This window comes from Leuciscus leuciscus (assembly GCF_965113295.1).
Source record: "Leuciscus leuciscus genome assembly, chromosome: 17".
NCBI lineage: Eukaryota > Metazoa > Chordata > Actinopteri > Cypriniformes > Leuciscidae > Leuciscus > Leuciscus leuciscus.
Window position 1 is genome coordinate 7515850 of NC_138741.1, and position 13816 is coordinate 7529665.

The window sequence follows — 13816 nt, forward strand, 5'->3', positions numbered from 1 at the left end:
CGAACTAAACAAAAGGCTGAGACATTCACAGTTTAAAGTGTCCATATAATGTTCAGGATTATATATTATATACAGTGTTCTCTTGTCTGCTCCCCAGCTTGGATTTGTTCTTCAGGTGGCTTTTTGACATCCACTTCCTGGATGAAACGGATGTAAAGTTTCAGTAAGTTCTTACTGTTCCCTAAATCTACAGCTGTTGGTTAATTTATGTAGAACATGCATAATTTGATGAGACCCACTTTGTTTTGTCCACTCAGGTGTGTTTTTTTGCCCGATAACGGAGCTTTTTTTTTGAACTACGTGATCACGTCCAGTCTGATCGGAACGGCCATGGAGCTTCTGCGTATTCCTGCTCTACTGGTGTACTCTCTTCGCCTTTGCTTTGCCAAATCTAAAGCGGAGCGTATCCACGTTAAAAGAGTGAGTGAACCTGTACAGTGAAAACAAGTAAAAACAATACTTGTCACAGACTGGCTTGACTTGATAATCCTGACAAAGATGCTTGATGCAGCTGAATGATGTAAATATTTAAAGGAGAACTCCGGTGAATTTTTAAGTTAATCTTGATCGTTTTACCTTTGTGAGTACTGTCTATAGAAAAAAAAACCGAACCGGATTGGTGCTTGCAACGCGGAGCTGTTACAGTTAATGCCCAGAGCTCCCATTCAGCTAAAACGGCAGTTATGGGGGCATAAACCTAAAGAGTGTCTTTGTGCCTCTTAACAGACACAAAATGCAATTAAAATGTCTGTCCAACATGAACAGGGCCCTTACATGACAACAAGATGCGTTTAGCAACTTAGCCATTGTTTAAACTCACCTAAATAGTGTTTTAGACAGCTAGCTGTAGTCTCGCGCTGATGTCCAGAAGTCCAATATGCCCCCATAACTGCCGTTTTAGCTGAATGGGAGCTCTGGGCATTAACTGTAACAGCTCCGCGTTGCAAGCACCAATCCGGTTCGGTTTTTTTTCTATAGACAGTACTCACAAAGGTAAAACGATCAAGATTAACTTAAAAATTCACCGGAGTTCTCCTTTAATAAACACCAGGAACCTTATAAAGATACATACCAGCACAAAACGTTAACACAAGACAAAAAAACTGATAAAGACTGAGGGTTTAAATACACAAGATAATGAGAAACAGGTGAGACACTAATCAATGAATACCTATGGAAACTAAGGAAACAGGAACTAAGCACACAGGAGCAAAATAACTACAAGACAAAATAAAAGTCAAGGAACAGAGACACAGGGAAGCGTGACAATGATATAGTGAAAAACTACTTCAATTAAAAAAGACTGGTTTCTATTTTTATATATTTTAAAATATAATTTATTCCTGTGATGGAAAAGCTGAATTTTCAACAGCCATTACTTCAGTGTTTAGTGTTACAAAATCATGCTAATATGCTGATTATCAATTTAATAGGTTTATTATCAATGTTGAAAACTGTTGTGGAAACAGTGATGCATTTTTTTCAGGATTCTTTAACGAATGAAAAGTTCAAAAGAACAGCATTTATTTTAAATAGATTTTTTTTGTATTCATGTAAAAGTCTTGACTGTCACTTTTTATCAATTTAATGCATCCTTGTATTAATTTAAAAAGTATTAATTTCTTGAAAGATAGTGTGTTTAAAATACATAAAAATACATATTAAGCGTAGCATCAGTTCTGGCAGGTCACGTTAATCAAGCTCGCATCAGCTGACTCTCAGCTGATCCACATCTACCTATAGGAATACGACGCCTATCACCGTATACATATATAAGCTCCTTCGGTATTATTAGCAGCTATCGCGTTTCTCAGGAGGTAATTACCCTCCTCCATCCCCAGCTCCTCCTCTCGTCAGTCAGGATTTGGCATTCTGATTCCCCTTTGAATTAGACTAAATTCCAGCAGAAAGTCCCTGCTTGCGATGTAGTACTTTTTTAAAAGTTCAGGAACTTTCGGGGGTGGGACTTGGGCGCTGAACATGCTGATTGGTTGAGTTCATGCAGCATTTTGATTGGTTAACTCCACGCAGCATTTAATTTCAACCACCATTTTTATAAGGCTGTTGCTGTCTGTGCAGTAATAGTTGCTGGCTATTCGAATCGACAATGGAGTTTAAAAAATACGACCGGTGGACAGACGATGAGGTTCAGGCTTTATTAAGCTTAAATGTGGAGGACGAAATCCAGCGGGAACTGAAAAGTCACCGCCCAGTCCTACGTCACCCAACTATTTAGCCTAATCTTCACAGTCCTTTAGGCCGCGATGGAAATGCAGACCGCTACAGGTCTGAGGGGAAAAAGTTCCTGGGACAAATTTCTCCAGGTAATTTTGGGAGAAACGTTGCTTAATTGTCTAGAGCCCCTAATGGAAAAGTTCTCCTATAATTTTTTTATATTTTTTTATCATTTATTCACATTCATGTCGTTCATTCACTGTTATTTTTACTGTGTAACACTAAAGGAGAATCTAAAGAATCTTTACACAACTCTTTTCCATACAGCGGCTGTTCTTAGTGACTGTCAATCACAGAAACGTAACATTAAATGGCATTAAAATACACTAACAACCTATTTCTCCATTCTCACCCTCAGAGTCAGGCCTATGAGTTTCAGTTCGGTCTTGAGTATGCCTGGACCATGTGCATATTTTCAGTCAGTATGACCTACAGCATCACTTGCCCCATCATTGTACCTTTTGGTGAGTCTGCGTAATTTTAGGGTTTTTTATTTTTCAACAAACAGACTGTTCTTTTAGGATTTCTTGTTCCCCTCCCTTATTCCACTTTCCTCCTAATTTGCACTCGAATCCATTTGTCTATCATCTCTGCATCACTGCACCATTTGTTTAATATTTTTCTCTTCCTCTCATTCTCTCTGTTCCTTTTTACCCACAGCTCTCTTTTTTCTTTCCGTCACTCTTCATTTCCACCTCTGTGCATGTTCTAATACCTCGTTCCCGTCCTCAGTCTGTGTGGGCGTCTGAGCCGTATCTCCAACAGCATCTCAGTATCGCGGTGTGACATGGCCGCTAGGTGCGAACCCGCTGTAGTCTTCCAGACGCTCCGACCCGTCTAGCCGAGATCCAGACGCCCACTCCACGCCTGTTCTGTCACCAATACACACCATGACTGTTTATTTACTATACGCTGACATCCATCATCATGATTTTTCACTTAGTTCTTAATTAATTTGGCAACTTGCACTCACATGTGGTCTATGTAAACAGGTAAATGTATAAATATTATGTTCAGTAGCATAAAAGGACAGGAAAACTTCTTATAAGATGGCTTTACCTACAAAGCATTGCTGCTGGATCATCTGAAAGTGCTATTAAAAATGACACTGTAATTTAGAAAGATCAAAGTTTATTTGATAACTCCAGCTCTATTCATTTTGCAGGTTTGCTTTACCTTGTGCTGAAGCATATGGTAGATCGGTATAATATCTACTACGCCTATATACCCACAAAGCTCAGCCAGCGGATCCATTCGGCCGCCATCAGTCAAGTGGTGGTGGCGCCCATTCTCTGCATGTTCTGGTTGCTGTTCTTCTCTGTGCTCAGACTGGGTAGGTTCACACAGAAACGAAATTCCCAGTTGTACCCCCTCAGATTTTGGAAGTGGATATTGAATCCAATAATATTTTTACAAAACAGCTATCAAAAAGCTGTTCTTTTCTATAAAACTATAAAAGTGCCAGGTGTCTGCTGTCTATCAAGGTCAGTTGCAGTTTTCCTGGGTTTATATAAAATTTGTATTATATTATTCATACTGCATAGTCTGGGGTATTACCAAGAACACTAGGTATTTGGAAGATAAATCAGAATTAGTATTTCATATATTTAACAATGCACAATGGCTGTGGCAATCAATGAGCAACAAGACATTTTGTCATTCGCTTTTGGTTTCAATTTCTGTCACATTGGAACTGGGTTGCCACTCCCACAGTGTAATCTCATTGGTCCACAATGTTCCACATACATGTGTACTAAACTAAATATGTTCTGATCAGCTGTGATTGTGCCACATTGCATTAACACAATACTTGCATTATTATTATTTTAAATAGAACCAAACCACATAAAAAAAACAAATCTGTCAAATACAATACTGTCTTAAGTAAACCCCCATAAGACCCCATAAGACCCCAACTCAGATCAAGACTAGACCACTCAAGGCCTAGATCCAGACCAAGATATAATCCCCAATACTCAGACCAAGAACCAGACTGTCCATTTCAATAAACCGAAGTGGAGAAAATTTTGAATTATTTAAAGCATTAATTTCAAATGCTGAGCCACTTTGACAGTAGCCAATTAGAACATGACAATCCTTGCAAATTCTTTTTAATGGTTAAGATACTTTGCTGACCTTTGCCTGAGGTAAATTCAGTTTTTTGGAAATTGCAGGCAAGACTGTGGTTTTGTCAAAGGATATTATTAACTACATTTCCTGAACCAGACCCAAACCAAGAGACTAGTAATGAGACCCAGACCCAGACCAAAGCCATGTTTACTGTATGTGGTTTTGAGAGATCTTAAGACCAAGACCACAAAATCATGTCTCCAGCTCTGTTCCATATTAAAGCATTACCTCATGTTTTATCTCTTGTGCAGGTCCAATGCAGCCCATCACTCTGTTCACCTTCATAACTCTCCTGTGCTGTATTGTCTTCTCCTGCTTTGGCTTTTGTCTGAAAAAACTACGACATGACAGATCAACAAGCTATCAGGTCAGCCATGTAAAAAACCTTGATCTTGATGTTTTGTAGAAATATGATGCATATGCTTGTAAAATAATAATGGTCATAAGTTAATGAGTGAACATCAAGGTTATAATTCAGGCAAAATCATCAGAAAAAGAATAAGCTATTATATTTTGCACATTTCTCCCCCAAATTATTAAATGCAATTTTTTTTAAATGTAAATCTTTTTTTATTTTATTTTTACTTTTGAATTTAAGGTGAAATATGAACCTGGCATTTCTTTATGACAGAGGTGGAAATTAATGAGGGCTTGGGGCAAAAATTCCACCAGAATTAATAAAAAAATTGCCTCAAAACTTCAAGTTATGGAGATAAAAAGTGCCCCTGTATGAGCTCTTATTTATTTATATTTGTATCATATAATATATAGTTAAGCAATATCACACAAGCAGAGGTTTTTTTTCCCTAATACTTTTATATTGATTTTATACAATAGTCAAATAAACAGGAAGTTAATATTAATTTACTTACATTTTAGACACAATGTTGCCACTGCATTACCGTGGTGCATCTCCGAGCAGCATAAAGTGGTGTTTCCTTACTGAATGAATCGCCATTTTTAAAAGAATCGATTGACTGAATGATTCAATGACTCATTCATAAAGACGTCACGTGCTTCATTCCTAAATTACCATTTAGTAAGTCAATTCACCTAAATTTATATAGCGCAGCTTGTTTCAAAGCAGCTTTACAGTGATAACAGGAAAATTATTCAACAGAAGCCGTGTTTCCACCGAAATTACCCGGAACAATTTGTCCCAGGAACTTTTTTCCCCCAGACCCGTTGCTTTCTGCGTTTCCACCGCGGTCTAAAGTACCGTGAAGATTAGGCGAATTAGTCTGGTGACGTAGGACTGCACGTACCGCAACAGATTTTTAAAAATGGTGGTTGAAATGAAATGCTGCGTGGAGTCAACCAATCAAAATGCGGCATGAACTCAACCAATCAGCATGTTTAGCGCCCAAGTCCCACCCCCGAAAGTTCCTGAAAAGTACTACCTCGCAAGCAGGGACTTTCTGAGGGGGACATTTTTACCTGGAACTTCATTTAGACCCTGGTTCCTGTGCTCGAAACACACCGAGTACCACCACCCCAAAGTTCCTAGTTCCTGGGGAAAGTTCCTGCGGTGGAAACGCGGCTAGTTTTGGCTGTACAGCAGCTAATAGTGTCATTGTTCAGCTAAAGTCAGTTCAGTGTCAATTCAGTTCGGTTGAAAAGGGGCAATTTTAAGTTTAGAAAAAATTGCCCTGTTGCAAATTTAATGGGGCAAATATCACCCAAGGTCATGGGTTTGAGTCCCAGGGTAGTGCACAATCTAAAAATGAAAAAAATAGTTCCTCGAATGCAATGTCATTTTGTGTTTGCAGTTCCCCCATCCACGTCTCAACTATGATTGCTCGCTCATATGTGGATTGCATGATCCCAAATGTACATACACTATATGGACAAAAGTATTGGGACACACCTCTTAATTATTGATTTCAGGTGTTCCAATCAGACCCATCACCACAGGTGTATAAAATCAGGCACCTAGCCGTGCATTCTGCCTTTACAAACATTTGTGGAAAAAAAAACAGATTGTTCTAAAGAGCTCAGTTAATTCAAGATTGGAACTGTGATAGGATGCCACCTTTGCAATAAGTCAGTCTGTGAGATTTCATCCCTGCTAGATATTCCAAGGTCAACTGTAAATTGTATTATTGGAAATTGGAAGCATTTAGGAACAGCAGCAACTCAGCCACAAAGCGGAAGTTGTCACAGAGCGTGGTCACTGAGTGCGGAGGCGCATCGTAAAAGTCGAGCTCCAAACTTCCACCGGCATTAATATTGGCACAAAAACTGCAGCGGGAGTTTCACGGAATGGGTTTTCGTGACCGAGCCGCTGCATGCAAGCCTCACATCACCAAGCGCAATGCCAAGCGTCGGATGGTGTGGTGTGAAGCACACCGCCACTGGACTTTGGAGCAGTAGAAACGTGTTATGTGAAGTGATGAATCCCGCTTCTCTGTTTGGTCCATAAAGATATGGTTGGATGAGTTTGGTGTGAAAGAACTAGACTGGCCCACACAGGTCCCTGACCTCAACCCCATCTAAGACCTTTTGGATGAACTGGAACGGAAATTCCAAGCCATGTCTTCTCGTCAGTTCCTGACCTCACAAATGGTCTACTGGATGAATGGGCAAAGATTCGCACAGAAACACTCCAAAATCTTTTGGAAAGCCTTCCTAGAAGAGTTGTTATAGTTGCAAAAAGGGGATAAACTCCACATTAATGTCTATGTACTTAGAATGTGATGTAATTACGGTCCCTGTTGGTGTAATGGTCAGGTGTCCCAGAACTTTTGTCCATATAGTCTATATTGACAGTTATGGTTGGAAAACAGTAACGTTTATGCTTGTGACCTTTACAACTATATGCATTTGTCAACACAAGATGGGCTTTGAGAATAAGCTTTTAAAGATGCTTTAAGCAGAATAATATCTTCAGGCAGTAAAAAGTGATTGCTATCCTGATTTGTTTCAGATGTCCGATCAGACGACAGAAGAAGGCTTCAGTGATGCGGAGAGAAGCACTGTTTCCACCACAACCACAGCTAATGTACCTGCTTATCCCGTCACAGCTCATTTAATTCATCACACTCATTTCAAGTCCCTCTTATGAAATTAATTTCTCTCTTTCCACTCATCTCCTCTAAGGCTTCCACTCACCATGTCAAAGGCACTTCACATGTAGCATGTTGCATAAACATAAAAAAGAAGCTCTTAAAATAATGGCACTCTTGCTTTCCACCTACTCACCTCTCATTCTTTCCCTCCTCAGCTTTTTATAGCCTCTGTCCTGCTGGAGCCAGAGCTGGGCCTGACTCCCATGCCCTCTCCGGCCCACCAGAGCTACGGCACCATGAGGAACAGCCAGAGTTCAGTGTGTGACGCTGAAGGAGTGGAGGAAAAGGATCTGGAGGAAACTTTGGAGACTGAACTCAAGGATGACACAGATCCCAGTTGCCCGTGCCCTCTCATGGACAGTCCTGTGGGTTTCCAGTGACCAACCTGCCCAACGTTCCCACTCCCTAACTAACGCTCGAGCTCCATGCCGCATCTTAGCTAGTGGCTGATAAAGAGGCACTATGCTACAAAATCTTTCCTCTAGAACCTCCATTTAAGTGTAAAAGACAACAAATTGCGTCTATCCAAGCAAACTGCTTTAAAAGCTTGTTGGGAATTCACTGACATGGCGGTTTTAGTTCTGAGGACTTGAGCTTTCAAAGAAATATCTGAAGTGGATAAAAGCAAAGATCTGTCAAAAAATGAGACCAGTCCACTTCTCTTGCTCAGACTATGCTTTCTACTTTCTTCTATTTTTCTTTTCACTCTAATGATGTTAATGGGTGTCTGGCGGTTTGGTTGACTGAAGCTTGGAACATTGCATTTTGACATATTTTTTTGATGTACTTTTTTATGCATAGTCACATCGTATAGCTTTAAAGAGTTTAGGCAATGCTCCAGATCTGCAAATCCGATTTGCTTAATACTTCTTTTGCTGTTGTTACAGTGTGTGCTTACTATTGTTATTTTTATTCAGTACTTGTATTTTAGCAATGGTACATAATTGTGCAACATTATGCTGAGAGGCTGTTTTCATGTATTTTCTATTAGTAGATTATTATTACTGTTATTAACACCCTCAACCTTTTTTGCAGTGTGTGCCAGAGTCAATCGCTCCCAGTTATTGTTTGTTTTTCAGTGACTAGCAGTTGTGTTGTACATACTGCAGTCAATTGGCACTACATTTATATTTCAAAGTCAGAGACACCTATTGCGTAATTTATATTTTATTTCTGTGCTGTTCAATCAGTAATTTGGTCTAAGGAGAAGATGTGAGAGGACATTAGAAAGTGAAGCTTTTTACTGACTAATATACAGTCTGATTTAGCAGACTCGCATAATGAACTGAAAAATGTGCAAAACAATCAATTTGTAGGAAAAAAAGATAAACAAAAAAGATCTGTTAAATCAATGGTCGAAAAGACTTAAGCTCTCGGCAGCATAGGCCTAATTTTGACTCCTAATTTCTACAGTAATGCACTTATAATTAAAGTCTATCGAGCAATACAGAGGGTTTAAAGCGTTGTGAAGCTAAAAAAAAACAAAAAAAAACACTAATATTAGAGCTCCAGACAAAATAAAATGATGAGAGAGAAACAATTAAACAACTAAACAATCAAACATTGTCTTTAGAATCGCTAGATAAAGATGATTGTCCAGTCATTGAGTTCATATCATTTTTGAGATTTAATATTGCCACTATTGCAATATTACTACATACAAACATACTACTGCATGCAGTGAGGAAAATAGTATAGGCCTACAAATTATAACGATTTAAGTTATAAACTGATTTTGTTTATAGTAAAAATTCGTTTCAGTTGTTGTCACTCTGTTTTTGCCATACAAACACTCCATTGTGTAAGCATACTTAAAAATAACTTTCAGTGTCAATGGTCTCCACGATGTTTTTGGAAAACGCAGCCCTGAACAATTTCCAGACCGAGTCTGATTTAAACCGCTAAATCGTGTCTTTTTCGTGAATCTTTTTAAAAGAAAGAATCGGTTCACAAGAGTCATTTAGCCGCGAATCAGACATCACGCTCTGTGTTCCGTCACGTGTATGAAACATTGGCGCGCATTCCACCAGACGATATCTGACGAAACTGCATTTGAGCGGGAAAAAGGCGTTTGATTTTAAATGATTGTTGCGCCTTTTATTCTCAGCCTGGAGCCCTAAATTGTGTTATTTGAGCTGTAAATACATTTACATGGTCATGACAGTGGAAAAATGTGCTCAAACAAGGTAAGCTATTTTGTCACAATTATAGTTTCATGATAACATATATTACATTTTGTGGCTATACATTTGAAATCATGTGTATTTTAACATGTATTCTGGTGCCATGCTTATACCACAGTCTTTTATAGTAAGTGCACTGCTGTAAACAAATTTTTGGTTTAGATTTTTTTTTTTACAAACTGGCGGACAAGTTAAAGTTATAATTATCAATGGAGCTAAACGTATTAAAATCTGAAAATTTATTTAAAGATCATCAAATATTTTCAGGGTAAAATCATTTATGATAACACATAATGAAAATGGCACATTGGTTGATCCTGCTACTCAAATCATAGTCTCCAACTGCATGTTCTTCTACTCGGTCACACACTCAAACCAGCCTGCAGCTCTCTTTAGATTCGTCTAGCGTTGCTCTGGCTTCTGTAACACCAATTTTCTTAGTAAATTTTGTATTCTTGGTCTTTGCTGCTAGTGGTTCTAGGACTGGAAGGGAAGGGGTGGGTGGAGGGTTTTCTTGCCAAGCTGAATGTAAATGAGTTGTGATTTGTACCGTGCTCTCTTGCTGTGCCTTGAAGAAACAGATCTTATGAAGAAAATAGAAAAAAACATGTTATGTCTGACAATCCAGCATGACCTGCAATATGCTGCATGGACTACAGAGCAAGATAAGACAAAGGAGCTCAATTCTAAAGCGCATTCCACCAATGACTCACTAGAGATTCCTAACATGTGTAAAACTGACTTTGCCCTGAAACATACTCTTTGCAAGTATGCAAATGATTCTTGCTAGTGATTTCTGGAATGTGTCAGAGCACTAACTGATAACAACGCTAAAATCCATTGCGTTCTTAGCGTTCTAAATACCTCTATGAAAAGGCTAATTGTTGCAAAAATGTTGCCTTCGTGTCCATTACTTTGATGGCAGAGCAACAGTTTGAAGAGAATCTTGTTGAGCAAGTTACATTTTGTAAGCGGTTTTACACGTTCATTGTTAGCACGCTAAGCATATTCAATAGGGCAAATGCGCTGACCAAATATTTGCGTCTGTGTACTTGTGTAAAAGTATGTTTCTGGCCATACTGTTTAACAGCAACTCAAAACCATTGCATCCCAATCGCATCTAATTCATACCAATTTTCATTGGTATGGTCAATCACAGTATCTATAAAAACAGGTAAATAATACACAAACATATGCAAACACTCTTACGTCAATGTCTTCAATATCTAGGTACCTGACAAACTGCAATTGTGAGATACTTTTGATATTTACTTTTCTGTTTGTATTCTCAAGCTGTTGATGTGTACTACTGTGTTATTCAGTGTTTGGGGCCGTTTACACGACACCATTTTCAACTAAAATCGTAAAACTTTTTATGTGCTTTGGCTGTTCATTTACAGGACAATGGCGCTTTGACTGCCTGAAAACACAACTTTTGAAAATGGTTTCAAAGTGCACGATTTTGAAAACTATATTTCTGTCAGGACCACTATCATCAAATACAATTGACAATTAGCATACAGTTTGGATTGGCAGTATGGTTCTGTTCTGGGCAAGAACTCCCTGCACATCCATGCAGTCTAGCATGAATAAGAGCAGGGAGAGCTGCGATAACCCCCATTAGGGTAAACAGAACAGAACCAACATGAATGTATTGCAGATATCATTAATTCAAGATTTTAAAGTACAACATCATTTGAGAATTTATTCTGATTCAAGGGGAATCAGAATGCCAAATCCTGACTGACGAGAGGAGGAGCTGTAGCCTGGTTAAAACCAGACTATTCTCAGTAGTAACTGAGTTATAGTCTGGCAAAGCTCCATAGACAAATCATTTCCAAAGGGGCGTCACCAACGGGCGTCGCTCAAATGCCTCTGGGCGCAGTTGGATAGACCTAAAACCAATCAGAGATCGTCATCGTGTAAAGCCATATGCTGCGTCCCAATTTGCCTAAGTTACACTACGCCATAAAAGTATGTACTCTTTTTGTGAAGAAAAGGTATTTACTTTTGAATGTGTAGCAAAAAAGTAGGCAAGCTTTGGGACATACTACTTCGTCATCTTTATCGGACGGATCTGTCGCGTGCATCCTGTCACTTAAAACTGCCCTGTCAATCATCGTGTCACAGTTAAAAAATCCTCTATTAAATCTAATTTAATTTCCTACCGTTTCGGAGAGAAATGTAGTAGCACGTTCATCTGCCAGTGGGTCTTTTATGGAGACTGTCCTCATGTGTTTGCAATTTGAATATAATGCATTTAAAAGTTGAACGGACGTCGCTCAAATGCCTGTGGGCGCAATTGGATAGACCTAAAACCAATCAGAGCGATCGTCATTATGTAAAGCCCGCCTCAACGTTTCTGATTGGTGCCGCGATTTCGACGGCATGGAAATGGGCTTGAATGAGCTCTTTGCCAAATCTGAATTTGCCGGAAGTTGTCTGGGTTTTCCCAGGCTAGAGGAGCTGGGGATGGAGGAGGGTTTTTAGCTCCTGAGAAACGCGATAGCTGCTGATAATACTGAAGGAGCTTATATACAGTGATAGGTGTTGTATTCCTATAGGTAGACGTGGATCAGCTGAGAGTCAGCTGATGCGAGCTTGACTAACGTGACCTGCCAGAACTGAAGCTACGCTTGATCGTTATCTTCCCTGTGTAAACTACAAAAAGGGGAATTTGTGAAAATGGTGACATGACATCATGCACATGCATATTACATGTTCAGTCTAAAGGCACGGAGTGTTTCTTTACAAAGTGACATCGCCAACTACTGGCCTGGCATGAATGAAACAGCGTTTTTAGTCGTTTTTGTGGAACCGTGTGCACGGAAAATGGAAAGGAAAAACTTTTACGTTTTTAGCACATAGTTGTCGTGTAAACGTACCCTCGGTTTATGAAATGTGGCTTGAGGTGCCACTGTCATGTGATGGGGTGCTTATGACAAAGTAAATTGCTGCACCTTGTTAAATTGCTGCAACACAGCTCTTAAGGGTATACAACTAAATTTACAAAAAAAATCAATGCTGTCAAGTTGTGTCTTTATTTTTTATTTTTATATATATAGGCTAATATATAAATTCCTAATCCTAAGGGCCCCAATATACTTTTCGAAACATTTCGAGCAAAATCAGGCCAATGCGAAGTTCTTTCTGGAGTAGTTCGCTCTGGCTGGTAAACACCTTCAAACTACCAGGTTCATGGCGATTACATAATAGGTTTGTGTGCTTTGTGGCTCCTCCTTCTTTGATGTGGAAATCTTCGTTAATTTCTTCTGTTAAGTCCGTCAAAATCGGACGCAAGTGAAAACATGAACACTGGAGAGCTGATTTATAGTAGAAATTTGAAAGTGACACTGGCATTGTGTTTCATGTTTAATATTGTAAAGCTGCTTGCTTTAAAGCAATCTATTGTATAAAGTGCTATATAAATAAACGTGACGGTATCTTTTGACTTGGGCCAGTAAGTAACCAACTAGAAACCACCCAGAATACCTTAGCAACCAAGGTAGCCCTTCCACTATACCCTTGCATCTTGGTGGCAACATTGCAATGGGAAAGCAGGGTTTTCTTTTCTTTCTTTTTTTCAGATTTTTTTGTTTTTAAATTGTTCCATGCTGCAGTCTCAAAAACATTTTCCTGTAAGTGTTCTTAAGATTCTGTCTCTGAAAATGAAATGTCGGCCCTTAAATTAAATCTCCTGCCGTGCCAGAAGACAGCCAGTGGTCACTTGACTGGTCAATGCTTGAAAACTGCCAATTATGTTTTTCCTGCACACTAGATGTCATTACCATCTGAGTGTTATGGGACACCACAGCAGCGCAACAACTGAAGCCGCACATGAGAAATATTTCCAAAATGTAGGACGTGCACTTACTCATAATATGGCCAAATAAAATGTGTACTCTGATGTTCTTATTCAGTGAGCTTCTTCTACTCTGCCTTTTAAAATTCATGATTTCTTCTCTTGTAAATATCTGTTCTTTAGACTTGTTACAAAGACCACAACTGTAGATTACTAGAAAGGAATCAAGTTACCGTATATTCCAGGATCTCAATTATGGAAGTTTCCATTTCTATATGGAAAGTTCCATAGTTTGAGTAGTGCAGATAAATGGAATTCCATGTGTCCCACCATCAGATGATTGTGGAAATATGAGATAAACCCATAAAAATGGAAGATATTTTGATATATTTAATTGA

The 13816-nt window shown here is 38.9% G+C and overlaps 1 protein-coding gene across 1 annotated transcript in view; it reads left to right on the plus strand.

The window, feature by feature from the left end:
• tmem63c (transmembrane protein 63C) overlaps positions 1 to 13524 on the plus strand; it is a 55275-nt gene extending 41751 nt beyond the window's left edge. Inside the window, exons 17-23 of the mRNA XM_082143750.1 lie at positions 98 to 163; positions 258 to 420; positions 2594 to 2699; positions 3401 to 3568; positions 4617 to 4732; positions 7292 to 7366; positions 7589 to 13524. Of these exons, the coding sequence (XP_081999876.1) occupies positions 98 to 163; positions 258 to 420; positions 2594 to 2699; positions 3401 to 3568; positions 4617 to 4732; positions 7292 to 7366; positions 7589 to 7813 (919 nt within the window). The 3' untranslated portion in view covers positions 7814 to 13524. The remainder of the gene's footprint in view (positions 1 to 97; positions 164 to 257; positions 421 to 2593; positions 2700 to 3400; positions 3569 to 4616; positions 4733 to 7291; positions 7367 to 7588) is intronic.
• Positions 13525 to 13816: the final 292 nt, after the last annotated feature.